This window comes from Haematobia irritans, chromosome 1, assembly GCF_050003625.1.
Source record: "Haematobia irritans isolate KBUSLIRL chromosome 1, ASM5000362v1, whole genome shotgun sequence".
In the NCBI taxonomy this organism is placed as follows: domain Eukaryota; kingdom Metazoa; phylum Arthropoda; class Insecta; order Diptera; family Muscidae; genus Haematobia; species Haematobia irritans.
Window position 1 is genome coordinate 252,174,319 of NC_134397.1, and position 14,883 is coordinate 252,189,201.

Here is a 14,883-nt window from a genome sequence, read left to right on the forward strand (position 1 = left end):
AAAATGGTGAGTACCGGTCCATGTTTTGATATAGCCACCATATAGACCGATCTCCCGATTTTACTTCTTGGACTTCTAGAATCCGTAGTTTTTATCCAATTTGCCTGAAATAAGAAATCTAGAGGTATTCTAGGACCTTAAAGATGTGTGTTGAAAATGGTGAGTACCGGTTCATGTTTTGATATAGACCCCATGTAGACCGATCTCCCGATTTTACTTCTTGGTCTTCTAGAATCCGTATTTTTACCCAATTTGCCTGAAATTGGAAATCTAGAGGTATTCTAGGAAAATAAAGAGATGTGCCGAAAATGGTGATTATCGGACCATGTTTCGATATAGCCCCCATATAGACCGATCTCCCGATTTTACTTCTTGGGCTTCTAGAATCCGTAGTTTTTATCCAATTTGCCTGGAATTGGAATTCGAAATCTAGGACCCTAAAGTCGTGTGCCGAAAATGGTGAGTACCGGTCCATGCTTTGATATAGACCCCACATAGACCGATCTCCCGATTTTACTTCTTGGTCTTCTAGAAACCGTAGTTTTCATCCAATATGCCTGAAATTGGAAATGTAGAGGTATTCTAGGAAAATAAAGAGATGTGCCGAAAATTGTGTTTATCGGTCCATGCTTTGATATAGCCCCCATACATACCGATCTCCCGATTTTACTTCTTGGGCTTCTAGAATCCGTAGTTTTTACCCAATTTGCCTGAAATTGGAAATCTAGAGGTATTCTAGGACCAAAAAAACGTGTGTCGAAAATGGTGAGTACCGGTCCATGTTTTGATATAGCCCCCATATTGACCGATCTCCAAATTTACTTCTTGGGCTTCTAGAATCCGTAGTTTTTATCCAATTTGCCCGAAATTGGAAATGTAGAGGTATTCTAGGAAAATAAAGAGATGTGCCTAATATATATTGAGTATCGGTACAGTTTTTGATATAGCCCCCTTATAAACCGGCCCATCGATTTGGGGTCTAGATTCTAGAACTACAATTAAATATGCTGAATACTGTGTGTATCCTTCCATATTTTGGTGTAGCCCCCATTACACCGAGCTCCCGATTTAACTCCTTGGGTTTCTAGAAATTGTAGTTTTTATCCGATTTGCCACAAATTAAAAATATACTGACATTTTAGACCCATAACAAAGTGAATATGATTTAGTTTTATCGGTCCATTTGGTAAGGCCTCCATATAGACCGATTTCACTTATGGAGGGTATAGACGGCGCACTGATCATGAAAATTGCTTGAAACTGAATGCAAAGTTTCCAGATTTTACTTCTCGTAGTCATTTAAATAATTGGGATGAAAATTCACAGATTTTAGATTTCAAATCAAGGCGTTATTTCATCATTTTCTTGCACTTACAAGAGATGTTTATGATTCCGCTAAAACTGAAACAAAAAATGATTCTTATAAATTCAGAATCTGATCTACTCTTCATAGGTAAAATCTTTACATTTATCTGTGGGAAGCGTACTCGTTGAACGGATCTGCTTGGGAAAATATCTGCTATCATACCCTCCTGAAACTTTCAAAGGAAACTATTATATTTGATTCATGGTGGTGGGTATTTAAGATTCGGCCCGGCCGAACTTTTTACTGTATATACTTGTTTTATTTTATTGAAGCCAATATTTCGATTTGACATCGTCAATCTTCATCAGGGCCAGGTACTAAACAAATATATAACAAAAATATCACATTTTTATTTAACATTACAAACATTTAAGTGTGTAATAATTACATTAAATAAACAAGAGTTAATTGCACTTTACTGTTTTATGACACCTTACAGAAATATTGGCTTCAATAAAATAAAACTCAAATAAAACACATCTGGAGTTTTTTCATTAGTGACCTCGAGCTGGACTAAAACCAAAAATATAGTTTAAACACAGGTCAACAATCCAAATTAAATAATAAACAAGTATATACAGCAGTAAGTTCGGCCAGGCCGAATCTTAAATACCCACCACCATGAACCAAATATTAGGGTTTCCTTTGAAAATTCAGGAGGGCTTGAGGACACTTCCGGAAGATAAATTTAAAGATTTCACCTATGAGGACTATATCAGATTCTGGATTTATAAGAACCATTTTTGTTTGAGTTTTAGAGGAATTATTAACATCTCTTGTAAGTGTGCAAGAAAATTATAAAATAACGTCTTGATTTGAAATCTTAAATCTGTAGATTTTCACCCGAGAAGTAAAATTTGGAAATTTTACAATGAGTTTCAAGCAATTTTCATGATCAGTTGGCCTTCTACACCCTCAAGAAGTGAAATCGGTCTATATGGAGGCATTACCAAATGGACCGATAAAAACTTAATCCGATACACGTTTTTGTGAGCCTCAAATACCAGAATATTTAGAATTTCAGGCAAATCAGATAAAAACTACGGTTTCTAGAAACCCAAGGAGTTAAATCTGGAAATCGTTCTTATGGGGGCTATACTAAAATATGGACCGATACTCACCGTTTTCGGCACAACTCTTTATGGCCCGAAAATACCTCTAGATTTCCAATTTCAGGCAAATTGAATAAAAACTTTGGATTCTAGAAGCCCAAGAAGTAAAATCGGGAAATCGGTCTATATGGGGGCTATACCAAAATATGGACCGATACTCATCACTTTCGGCACACCTATTTATGGTCCTAAAATACATCTAGATTTCCAATTTCAGGCAAATTGGATATAAACTACGGTTTCTATAAGCCCAAGACCCCAAATCGGGAGGTCGGTTTATATGGGCACCATACCAAAACATGGACCGATGCTCACCATTTTTGGCACACCTCTTTACGGTTCTAAAGTACCTTTTGATTTCCAAATTCAGATAAATTGGATAAAAACTGCGGTTTCTATAAGCCCAAGAAGTAAAATCGGGAGAGCGGTCTATATGGGGGCTATACCAAAATATAGACCGATACTCACCATTTTTGGCACACCTCTTTATGGTCATAAAATACCTCTAGATTTCAAATTTCAGGCAAATTGGATAAAAACTACGATTTCTATAAGCCCAAGAAGTAAAATCGGGAGATCGGTCTATATGGGGGCTATACCAAAACATAAACCGTTACTCACCATTTTTGGCACACCTCTTTATGGTCATAAAAAACCTCTAGATTTCAAATTTCAGGCAAATTGGATAAAAACTGCAGTTTCTATAAGCCCAAGAAATAAAATCGGGAGATCGGTCTATATGGGGGCTATACCAAAATATGGATCGATAATCACAATTTTTGGCACACGTATTTGTGGTCCTACAATACCTCTAGATTTCCAATTTCAGGCAAATTGGATAAAAACTACGATTTCTATAAGCCCCATACCCCAAATCGGGAGGTCGGTTTATATGGGGACTATATCAAAACCTGGACCGATATAGCCCATCTTCGAACTTAACCTGCCTGCAGACAAAAGACGAGTTTGTGCAAAACTTCAGCACGATTGCTTCATTATTGAAGACTGTAGCGTGATTACAACAGACAGACAGACGGACGGACAGACGGACATCGTTATATCGTCTTAGAATTTCTCCCTGATAAAGAATATATATATACTTTATATAGTCGGAAATCGATATTTCGATGTGTTACAAACGGAATGACAAACTTATTATACCCCCGTCACCATTCTATGGTGGTGGGTATAAAAATAAATGGAAAAGTGTAACAACGTCACAGCATATATTCCATTTTTTATTGTGGAAATTGTTTTGTTGTGGCAGGCGATTTCCAAAAAATTGTGTTCCATATAAAAACATGAACATCAAGCAAATCGGTAGGTGCAATGTTTTAGAAGGGCCATACATTTGATCACACAATATCCCAAATCCCCTTAGCTTACACCAAACCAAACGTAATAAACATAATTCATATATGTAAAACATTTTATTGATATGTTCAACATTCAAAAATAAAAAATTATTCGAGCTTTTTATATAAGAACACTTAAAACATCTTTCGTTGATTACTAGTAATACAAGTTAAATATGGACGGTATTTTCTTCATTATTTGTATATAGTTAGCTTAATAAACTTTGCACGTAGAAAAGAAAAACTATGCATCTAAGATATAAATGGTGTATATGACGATATTGTTTTTTTGTAAAGGCTTAAAAAAATTGCTTAAATATAATTTTGAATAAAAGTTCCACATAAAACATACACAAAACTAAGGAATATTACACAAAAAGTCATCAATAAAAATTTTCTAAGGCACTATATAGAAAAAAAATGACTTATATGGAATGTATAATCGAAGTAAAAAAGTAGCCATATAGACAATATGTGAGATTATAAAATTCTAGATAAATATAAAATGGACGGTTCAATATAGATAGCAATGTCTATGTAAAATTTTTTCCCCTTTTTTTTACATTATAAAGTTTTTTCTTCATTTTTATGTAGACCATAAACTGGTGGGAAATGAGGTGTGATAAGCTAGTTTTTTAACCAACTGGCATTGTTGAGACAGTACTGTGCGGTGTGGTTGGACGTGAACCAGCCAAAGAATTGGCAGTTGAAGCATGTAAAGAAGCCATAGTACCCATCTGTTAATAGAAAAAAATGTTCATAAAATTTTTACAATCATTTTTACAACCACTTACCCTTAAATGTGCTAAATCTTCCAATTTTGTTAGATCCACTAATTCCAGGAACAATGAGTACACACAACACCAGCCATACACTGATATTATAATGAATACAGACCACAGGAATACCATAACAGCATTGTAGGCAAAATATAAATCATTGACAATGGCAAAGAACAACAATGCCAATAATCTCCATACGGTAAACACAGCAAATGTCCAAAGCCATGGTAAAATTTTGCGTTCATATTCCTAAGTGGCAGAATGAAATATACATATTTAATAATATTTAGAATTTCTTCATAGTATAACAAAAATAAATATTCTTGGTAATAAGCCAATTGTGTTAATTGTAGGTTTCGATTTTGAAATGGAATGGGTGATTAAGTGGGAATCTTGTCATGTTTACCGGCATCAGGACAAAACGTTTTTGAGCTTCTCCTTCCCGATGTTGCTTGTTATTGTGGCAAATTAAATATAAAATGTTTGTTTTTTGTTTTATATGCATATCATGAAAATGAAGTGGTTATGTTATTTTACAATGATATAAATAATATATATATTTCAAAATATGTGGGATGATATAATAAATAAATCAAATACTGATGACCGATGAATAATACTTTTTGCAGTAGCAAATTGAATGCTACTGCAAACAAATAATGTACACACAACATACAGTTGACATTCCTCTCCAACTAAGAGGTACTTCAATTCTCTATAGAAATAAAATTTTGACAAAATTTTCTATAAAAAAAAAAAATTGACAAAATTTTCTGTAGATAAAAAATTTTGACAAAAATTTCCATACACACAAAAAAAATTTTTCTGATTCAATCACGAAATTAATTGATCCAATTAATTTTTAATTGAAATGTCTTCAATCACAGAAATGATAGTATCAATTAAAAAATTAATTGAAGGTCAATTAAAAAGTTAATTGATCCAATTAAAAAATTAATTAATACTATTATTTTTGTGATTGATTTTTGTTTCAATTAAAATATTTGTTGAATCAATTAAATTTTTAATTGAATATTTTTTAAAACTCAATTAAAATTTTAATTGGAAAAATGTTCGTGAAATTTTTTTGTGTGTAGCTAACAAATTTTTGAAAAAATTTTCTATAGAAATAAAATTTTGGCAAACTTTTCTTAAGAACTAAAATTTTGACAAAATTTCCTGTAGAAATAAAATTTTGAAAACATTTTCTATGGAAATAAAATTTTGACAAAATTTTCAATAGAAATAAAATTGTGTGAGAAAATATTCTATAAAAACAAATTTGACAAAATTTTCTATAGAAATAAAATGTTGACACATTTTTCTATAACAATAAAATTTTGACCAAATTGTCTATAAAAATAACATTTTGACAAAATTTTCTATATAAATAAAATTTTGACAAATTTTTCTATAGAAAAAAATTTTGATAAAATTTTCTACAGAAATAAAACTTTGAGAAAATTTTCTATAGAAATAAAATTTTGACAAAATTTTCTATAGAAATAAAACTTTAACAAATTTTCTATAGATAAAAAATTTTGACACAAATTTCTATAGCTAACAAATTTTTGAAAAAATTTTCTATAGAAATAAAATTTTGACAAAATTTTGTATAGAAATAATAATTTGACAAAGTTTCTATAGAAATAAAATTTTGACAAAATTTTCTATAGCTAAAAAAATTTGACAACATTTTCTATAGAAATAAAGTTTTGAGAAAATTTTGAAAACAAAAATTCTATAGAAATAAAATTTTGACAAAATTTTCTATAGAAATAAAATGTTGACAAAATTTTCTATAGAAATAAAATTTTGACAAAATTTTCTATAGAAAAAATTTTTACATATTTTTTTTTAGAAATAAAATTTTGACAAAATTTTCTACAGAAATAAAATTTTGACAAAATTTTCTATAGAACTAAAATTTTGACAAAATTTTCTATAGAAAAAAATTTTGACAAAATTTTCTATAGATAAAAAATGTTGACACAAATTTCTATAGCTAACAAATTTTTGAAAAAATTTTCTATAGAAATAAAATTTTGACAAAATTTTGTATAGAAATAATAATTGGACAAAGTTTCTATAGAAATAAAATTTTGACAAAATTTTCTATAGAAATACAATTTTGAAAAAATTTTCTATAGAAATAAAATTTTGACATAATTTCCTATAGAAATAAAATTTTTAACAAAATTTTCTATAGAAATAAATTTTTGTGAAAATTTTCTATAGAAATAAAATTTTGTGAAAATTTTCTATATAAATAAAATGTTCACAAAATATTCTATAGAAATAAAATTTTGACAAAATTTTCTATAAAATAAAATGTTGAAAAATTTTTCTATAGAAATAACAATTTGTTGTTGTTTTTTATTGCAGCTTAAAACCATACATTGACTAAACTACAAGTGTAGCTTAACCAACAGAGGAAAAGAATGTTTGTCAAATTTATTTGGGCAAAGCCCTATAGACTGCAAGATGGTTGGATGGACGCACGTTTCGGAATTACCACATTCCACATCAGCATCCTCTCCTTGCAGCAAAACTATCAACCAATTATCAGAATAAATTCAGGCAGTTTATTAAACCCAACTATAAACAACACTTGAACCCTCCGAAAAAGGTTTTACATTGATAGCCGGCTTATGCCGAAATAAATTCAAAACAAACATATCTCTTTTCCTATGCCACTGTCAAATCATCGATTTGAATTCAGTTGGCTGGGTTTATTTTGAGCGTGCCTCCTCTTCTTTTTCCATTCTTTTTGTTTTGTTATTGTTGGTTTTGTTCTTTAAGCATTGTTGTTGTTTTTTATTGCAGCTTAAAACCATACATTGACTAAACTTCAAGTGTAGCTTAACCAACAGAGGAAAAGAATGTTTGTCAAATTTATTTGGACAAAGCCCTATAGACAGCAAGATGGTTGGATGGACGCATGTTTCGGAATTACCACATTCCTCATCAGCATCCTCTACTTGCAGCAAAACTATCAACCAATTATCAGGCAGTTTATTAAAATAAAATTTTGTGAAAATTTTCTATAGAAATAAAATGTTGACAAAATTTCTATAGAAATAAAATTTTGACAAATTTTTCTATAGAAATAAAATTTTGTGAAAATTTTCTATAGAAATAAAATGTTGACAAAATATTCTATAGAAATAAAATTTTGACAAAATTTTCTATGGATAAAAAATCATGACAAAATTTTCTATAAAAATAAAATTTTGAAAACAAAAATTCTATAGAAATAAAATGTTGAGAAAATTTTCTATAGATAAAAAAACATATTCTATGAATACAAAATCTTGACAAAATTTTCTATAGAAATAAAATTTTGACAAAATTTTCTATAAAAATATAATTTTCACAAAATATTCTATAGATAAAGAATCTTGACAAAATTTTCTATAGAAATAAAATTTTGACAAAATTTTTTATAAAACAAAAAAAAATTGACAAAATTTTCTATAGAAAGAAAATTTTGACAAAAAGTTTCTATAGAAATAAAATTTTGAAAAAATTTTCTATAAAATTAAAATTTATGAGAAAATTTTCCATAGAATAAAATTTTGACAAAATTTTTTATAGAAATAAAATTTTGAGAAAATTTTCTATAGAAATAAAATTTTGAGATTTTTTTTTTAGAAATAAAATTTTGAGAAAATTTTTTAGAAATAAAATTTTGAGAAAATTTTTTATGGAAATAAAATTTTGACAAAATTTTCTATAGAAATAAAATTTTGACAAAATGTTCTATAGATAAAAATTTTGACAAAATTTTCTATAGAAATAAAATGTTGACAAAATTTTTTATAAAACAAAAAAAATTGACAAAATTTTCTATAGAAAGAAAATTTTGACAAAAAGTTTCTATAGAAATAACATTTTGAAAAAATTTTCTATAAAATTAAAATTTATGAGAAAATTTTCCATAGAATAAAATTTTGACAAAAATTTTTATAGAAATAAAATTTTGGCAAAATTTTTTTATAGAAATCAAATTTTGATAAAATTTTCTATAGAAATAAAATTTTGAGAAAATGTTCTAGGCAAATAAAATTTTGCGAACATTTTGTATAAAATTAAAAATTATGAGCAAATTTTCCATAGACATAAAATTTTGACAAAATTTTCTATTGAAATAAAATTTTGACAAAATTTTCTATTGAAATAAAATTTTGACAAAATTGTCTATAGATATAAAATTTTGACAAATTTGGATATAAAATTTACTCATATCGTGGAGAAACAATTTCAAATTGGTTTTGCACCCAAATTATATATACGAAAAATGTAAAAACAAAATGTATTTTCCATCAACACCTGCATATGAGATAGTTTATATTCTTTGTCTTAATACAAAATACATATATACTATTTAAATAAGATTAAACTTACCTTTCTCAAAGCAATAACCAATAGAATACTTGTACAGAATACAATAAGGCCCATGACCAAAGAAAATAAAGCAAAAACCATCAGCATATTGCGAACTGTTGACAAATACAAAAATTTGAATGGTTAATTAATGATAAATTGCTATTGAAAAATTCAATATTAGGTCATACCATGCTTATTTCCAACGTAGACAAACTCATATGATATAATGTAATAACCATAATGCGTAGAACCAGGAGCAGCCATGGCCAAACAATAAATATCAAAGATGGCAGTGCCCATGGTAAATAGAGCCAAGAACTGAAATAAACGAAAGGAAATTTTATAGGATCAATTAAATACAACATTAGATTTGAATTCGCTTTTAGCTTACTATTGCAAATAGGCCAATCATCATGGCATTTTTCTGAATATCAATATATTGGTTATTCTTTAAAATAGGCCTTTGATACCATGGTATACGCACTGATCGCGTAGAACGCGATTTTGTTGTATGTAAATTGGTAGAGGATCTAGAAATAAAAATGGATTTGATATATTAGGCGTTCTTACAAATCTTAAGGGAAGTTCAAAAGAAAGTATGATCGCAGTTTTATATACGACTCCTTAAGTGAAGTTTATAAATTATTTTAATCTCTGGATGAGACCACTGCGATTAATTAAAAACAAAATTCCACCACCACTCAATGTCCCACTTACCTTCCAGTAGTGTGCGAATATACTGAAGGATTCGATCGATATGTTGAAGGAGTCTTTCGTCCGTAATTCATGTTTGTGCCTTAATTTTGCTTCCTGCCAGTTCCTATGGATATCAAAGAAATCAATAAACATTACACATCACTAAAACAAACTTATTAAAGATTGTTGGATTCAATTAATAACAAAACACATTCGGGGCGTGGCGTTTCCTATGAGAAATGAACCACAAGCATGTGTTGATTCTGGTCTTCCAAGCCATATTCTAACACAAATTCATTATTATGAGTTAGATATCGAACATTTCATACACCCGAAGATTATTTTAAAATAATTAATTCAACATTTGTATAATTTATTAAAGTTTATTACCAAAATATTAACAAATAATAACAAAAAACAAAACTGGCGTGAAAACATATAATGGAATGTTTGACGTTTGCATTATCGATTACAGAAGCTTATCAATAATCGATTTAGTTATCGACTACGAACTATACGTTTATGGGGCGTTGACATATGGGAAAAATGTATGAATAATCGGTTGACATTTACTGCAAGAGTGTAATAATTCAAATCACGGTTACCACTCGTGCCAAATATAATCTACCAAAATGTTATATCTATACAAAATTTTGAAAAAAATGTATTTCAATAGACTATTTTTATCGAAACTTAATTTCTATAGAAAAATTTTTTAATTTTTTTTCTATAGAAAATGATTCTCAAAATTGTATTTCTATAGAAAAATTTTTTCAAATTTTATTTCTATACAAAATTTTGTCAAATTTTATTTCTATACAAAATTTTGTCAAAATATTATTTCTATAGCAAATTTTGTCAAAATTTTATACATTTTGTCAAAATTGTATTTCTGTAGAAAATTTTGTCAAAATTTTATTTCTATACAAAATTTTGTCAAAATATTATTTATATAGCAAATTTTGTCAAAATTTTATTTCTATAGAAAATTTTGTCAAAATTTTATTTCTTTAGAAAATTATTCTCAACATTTTATTTCTTTAGAAAATTTTAACAAAACTTTATTTCAATAGAAAATTTGTATGAAAATTTTATTTCTATAGAAAATGTTGTCAAAATTTTGTTTCTATAGAAAATTTTGTCAAAATTTTTTTAGCTATAGAAAATTTTGTCAAAATCTATAGAAATTTTTGTGAAAATTTCTTTAGTGAATTTTATTTCTATATAAAATGTTGTCAACATTTTATTTCTCTAGAAAATTTTGTTTCTATAGAAAACTTTAGCAAAATGTCATTACTATAGAAAATTTTCTCAAAATTTTATTTTTATACAAAATGTTCTCAAATTTTTATTTCTATAGAAAATTCCGTCAAATTTTTATGTCTACAGAAAATTTTGTCTAAATTTTATGTCTGTAAAAAATTTTATTTCTATATTCAATTTTGTCAAAATTTTATTTCTATAGAAAATTTTGCCAAAATTTTATTCCTATACGAAATTTTATCAAAATTTTATTTCTATCGAAAATTTTTTAAAAATTTTGTTTCTATAGAAATCTTTAACAACATTTTGTCAAAATTTTATTTCTATAGAAAATTTTGTCGAAATTTTATTTCTATAGAAAACTATGTCAAAATGTTATTTCTATAGAAAATTTTGCCAAAATTTTATTCCTATACGAAATTTTATCAAAATTTTATTTCTATCGAAAATTTTTTAAAAATTTTGTTTCTATAGAAATCTTTAACAACATTTTGTCAAAGTTTTATTTCTATAGAATTATTTTCTCAAAATTTTATTTCTTTAGAAAATTTTAACAAAACCTTATTTCTATAGAAAATTTTGTCAACATTTTATTTCTATAGAATAGTTCTATAGAAAATTTTGTCAAAATTTTATTTCTATAGAAAATTTTATCAAAATTTTATTTCTATAGAAAATTTTTCTCAAATTTTTATTTCTTTAGAAAATTTTAACAAAATTTTATTTCTATAGAAAATTTTGTCAACATTTTATTTCTATAGACTATTTCTGTAGAAAATTTTGTCAAAATTTTATTTCTATAGAAAATTTTGTCAAAATTTTGTTTCTATAGAAAATTTTGTCAAAATTGTATTTCTATAGAAAATTTTGTCAAAATTGTATTTCTATAGAAAACTATGTCAAAATTTTATTTCTATAGAAAATTTTGTCAAAATTTTTGATCTATAGAAAAATTTTTCAAAATTTTACTTCATATTCATATTCATCTTTATTTAATCAAACCGAGCCCATGCGGACTATATGTTGATAGATAATACAAATGATTACAGGTATTTGCTTGAAATGATTAAACTAACTAATACATATTTTAAAAACATTAAGTGAAAAATACTATAATAAAACGAAATATATATGAAAATTATGAAAATAAAAACAAAGAAATGTGATGTTTAAAACTAATATCCTAAAACTAAAAAACCTAACGCACACTTTTATAAAAAAAAATAAAATAATTATGAAAAAAATAAATGGTGATAAAATTATTGTCAGTGAGAAACATGACTAGTTCAAACGATTATTATGAAAATGCAAAATCAATCTATCTTTACATGTATGAGAAGAAATTGAAAAATCCTTAGCAATAGCAGGCAAATGGTTCCATAGCCTTGTTATGCGAATTGCAAAAGATTTCTCAAAAATGTTGTGGCTGAAATGTTCCACACGGAGTTGTGAATTTCTTGTGGAGTGTAAAAAATTGAAGTTATGCAGAAGATAAGAAGGCTGTCTGCGTTTTATGACATTAAAAAAGAAACAAAGACATTTTATGGATACAAAATCGTTAAAAGAACAACCCAAGAACTGCGAAGCAAAGTAGTCGTAGTCCCTCCTACATCGCTGGCCGTAAACAAAACGAAGAATACCATGAAAACACGAAATAAGTCTGTTAACGCAGGATCGATTAGCACCCGTATAGACCTCAATACCGTAAAGTACCCAGCAAAAACTAGGTAACCACATCTCATTACAATTGACATTACCAGGAGTAAAGCTGTCATTACACGTTGCATTACATTGCGGCGAGTTATAATGACTAACTTGTAATGACAAAAATAAATACTTCTCGGTAATTTTCGAATTGTTATTCTCAAATTTTTAGGCAGTTGTATTTAATATTATTATATTATTATATATAATATAATTATTATATATAATATAATTATTCACATAATCGAGCACTTACATAAAAAATCAAAAAGAATATGTAATGTAACGGTAAGTCTGAAGATTTTTCCGTTAGGAATTTTTTATCACAAATATTTCATAATAATTGTGTTTAATGACATTATCATATTATGCTTTAAATAAATGCTTTCTTATACCTCATTCACATTACACTTCCAAAATGCGTTTAAACTAAATTTCAAATGTCATTTGCCTTATAAAAAAGAGACTTAAAATCCATTTTTAGTAGATTTCGAACCTTATGTGAATTGGCTATTGGATATATTGTACCGTAATTCACGAATCCAACTACCTTAAACAACCTACATTTATTTCTATTTTAAGTGTGAAATTAATTTGAGTGTAATCTTATTTAGATTATTTATTAGAATTTTTGTTTATTTATACAATATTCGTTTCTATTCAAGTAGTTCTCCTATTACAGCACCACTCGCCATATTTTGATCCATTGTAATCGGCGATAGAAATCAATATTTTCGAGATTTGGTTGCCTGAGACAATAAGTGGCTATTTTGCAAGTTTTGGTGTATCTACGAATAAGTCATTACATATTAGGTGATTATATGCTTTAAATGCACTACTTATTTTATGGCCGAAAGTATGCCTGGGAAGAAGTACTTCCCTCCTAGGACATGCGTATGTTAATGTAATCCGAAGCGATGCCAATTAATAAGTGGTTATTAATTTTTAAATAGGCTTACCTACAAGATTACCGGGTAATGAGAGTTTTTGCTGGGTATATGCGGCATGAGCAAGGAATGTGCCAACATATATTTTACTTCTATAGAAAAATTTGTCAAATTTTTACTTCTATAGAAAAATTTGTCAAAATTTTACTTCTATAGAAATAAAATTTTGTCAAACTTTTGTTTCTGTAGAAAATTTTGTTAAAATTTTATTTCTATAGAAATTTTTGTCAAAATTTTATTTCTGTAGAAAATTTAGCCAACATTTTATTTCAATAGAAAATTTTTTAAAAATTTTATTTCTATAGAAACTTTTTTCAAAATTTTATTTCTATTAAAAATTTTGTCTAGATTTTATATCTACAAAAATTCTTCTCGAAATTTTATTTCTATGGAAAATTGTGTGAAAATTATATTTCTATAGGAAATTTTTGCAAAATTTCATTTCTTTAGGAAATTTTGTCAAAATTTTATTTTTATAGAAAATTTTGTCAAAATTTTATTTCTATAGAAAATTTTGTCAAAAATTTATTTCTATAGAAAATTTTGTCAAAATTTTATTTCTATATAAAATTTTGTCAAAATTTTATTTCTATAGAAAATTTTGTCAAAATTTTATTTCTATAGAAAATTTTGTCAAAATTTTATTTCTATAAAAAATTCTTCTCAACATTTTATTTCTATAGAAAATTTTGTTAACTTTTTATTTCTATAGAAAATTGTGTTAAAATTTTATTTCTATAGAAAATTTTGTTAAAATTTTATTTCTATAGAAAATTTTGTCAAAATGGTTGATCTATAGAAAAATTGGTAAAAATTTTACTTCTATAGAAATAAAATTTTGTCAAAATTTTATTTCTGTACAAAATTTTGTCAAAATTTTATTTCTATAGAAAATTTTGTCAAAATTGTATTGCTATAGAAAATTTTGTCAAAATTTTATTTCTATAGAAAATTTTGTCAAAATTTTAGTTCTATAGAATATTTCTGTAGAAAATTTTGCCAAACTTGTATTTCAATAGAAAATTTTGTCAAAATTTTATTTCAATAGAAAATTTTTTCAAAATTTTATTTCTATAGAAATTTTTTTCAAAATTTTATCTCTATAAAAAATTTTTTCAAAATTTTATTTCTATAGACATTTTTTTCAAAATTTTATTTCTATAGAAATTTTTTTCAAAATTTTATTTCTATAGAATTTTTTTTCAAAATTTTATTTCTATAGAAAATTTTTTCAAAATTTTATTTCTATAGAAAATTTTTTCAAAATTT

The 14,883-nt window shown here is 26.5% G+C and overlaps 1 protein-coding gene across 1 annotated transcript; it reads right to left on the reverse strand.

Moving 5' to 3' along the window:
* Nucleotides 1-3,889: 3,889 nt before the first annotated feature.
* Nucleotides 3,890-10,175, reverse strand: pasi2 (Protein). The gene is made up of 7 exons (XM_075289343.1): nucleotides 10,091-10,175; nucleotides 9,722-9,824; nucleotides 9,396-9,534; nucleotides 9,193-9,322; nucleotides 9,023-9,117; nucleotides 4,628-4,864; nucleotides 3,890-4,570 (listed from the first exon to the last, which is right to left on the reverse strand). Exons 2-7 carry the CDS (start codon nucleotides 9,790-9,792, stop codon nucleotides 4,469-4,471), a joined length of 774 nt encoding a protein of 257 aa, XP_075145458.1. The 5' UTR covers nucleotides 9,793-9,824; nucleotides 10,091-10,175; the 3' UTR covers nucleotides 3,890-4,468.
* Nucleotides 10,176-14,883: the final 4,708 nt, after the last annotated feature.

What these genes read in the sequence shown, in the direction of transcription:
- pasi2 (XM_075289343.1), bottom strand. Translation starts at nt 9,792, where the DNA reads ATGAATTACGGACGAAAGACTCCTTCAACATATCGATCGAATCCTTCA. An exon ending in TATTCGCACACTACTGGAAG is followed by an intron (nt 9,535 to 9,721) that starts GTAAGTGGGACA and finishes TTTTATTTCTAG; the next exon opens with ATCCTCTACCAATTTACATA. An exon ending in CTACGTTGGAAATAAGCATG is followed by an intron (nt 9,118 to 9,192) that starts GTATGACCTAAT and finishes ATTTGTCAACAG; the next exon opens with TTCGCAATATGCTGATGGTT.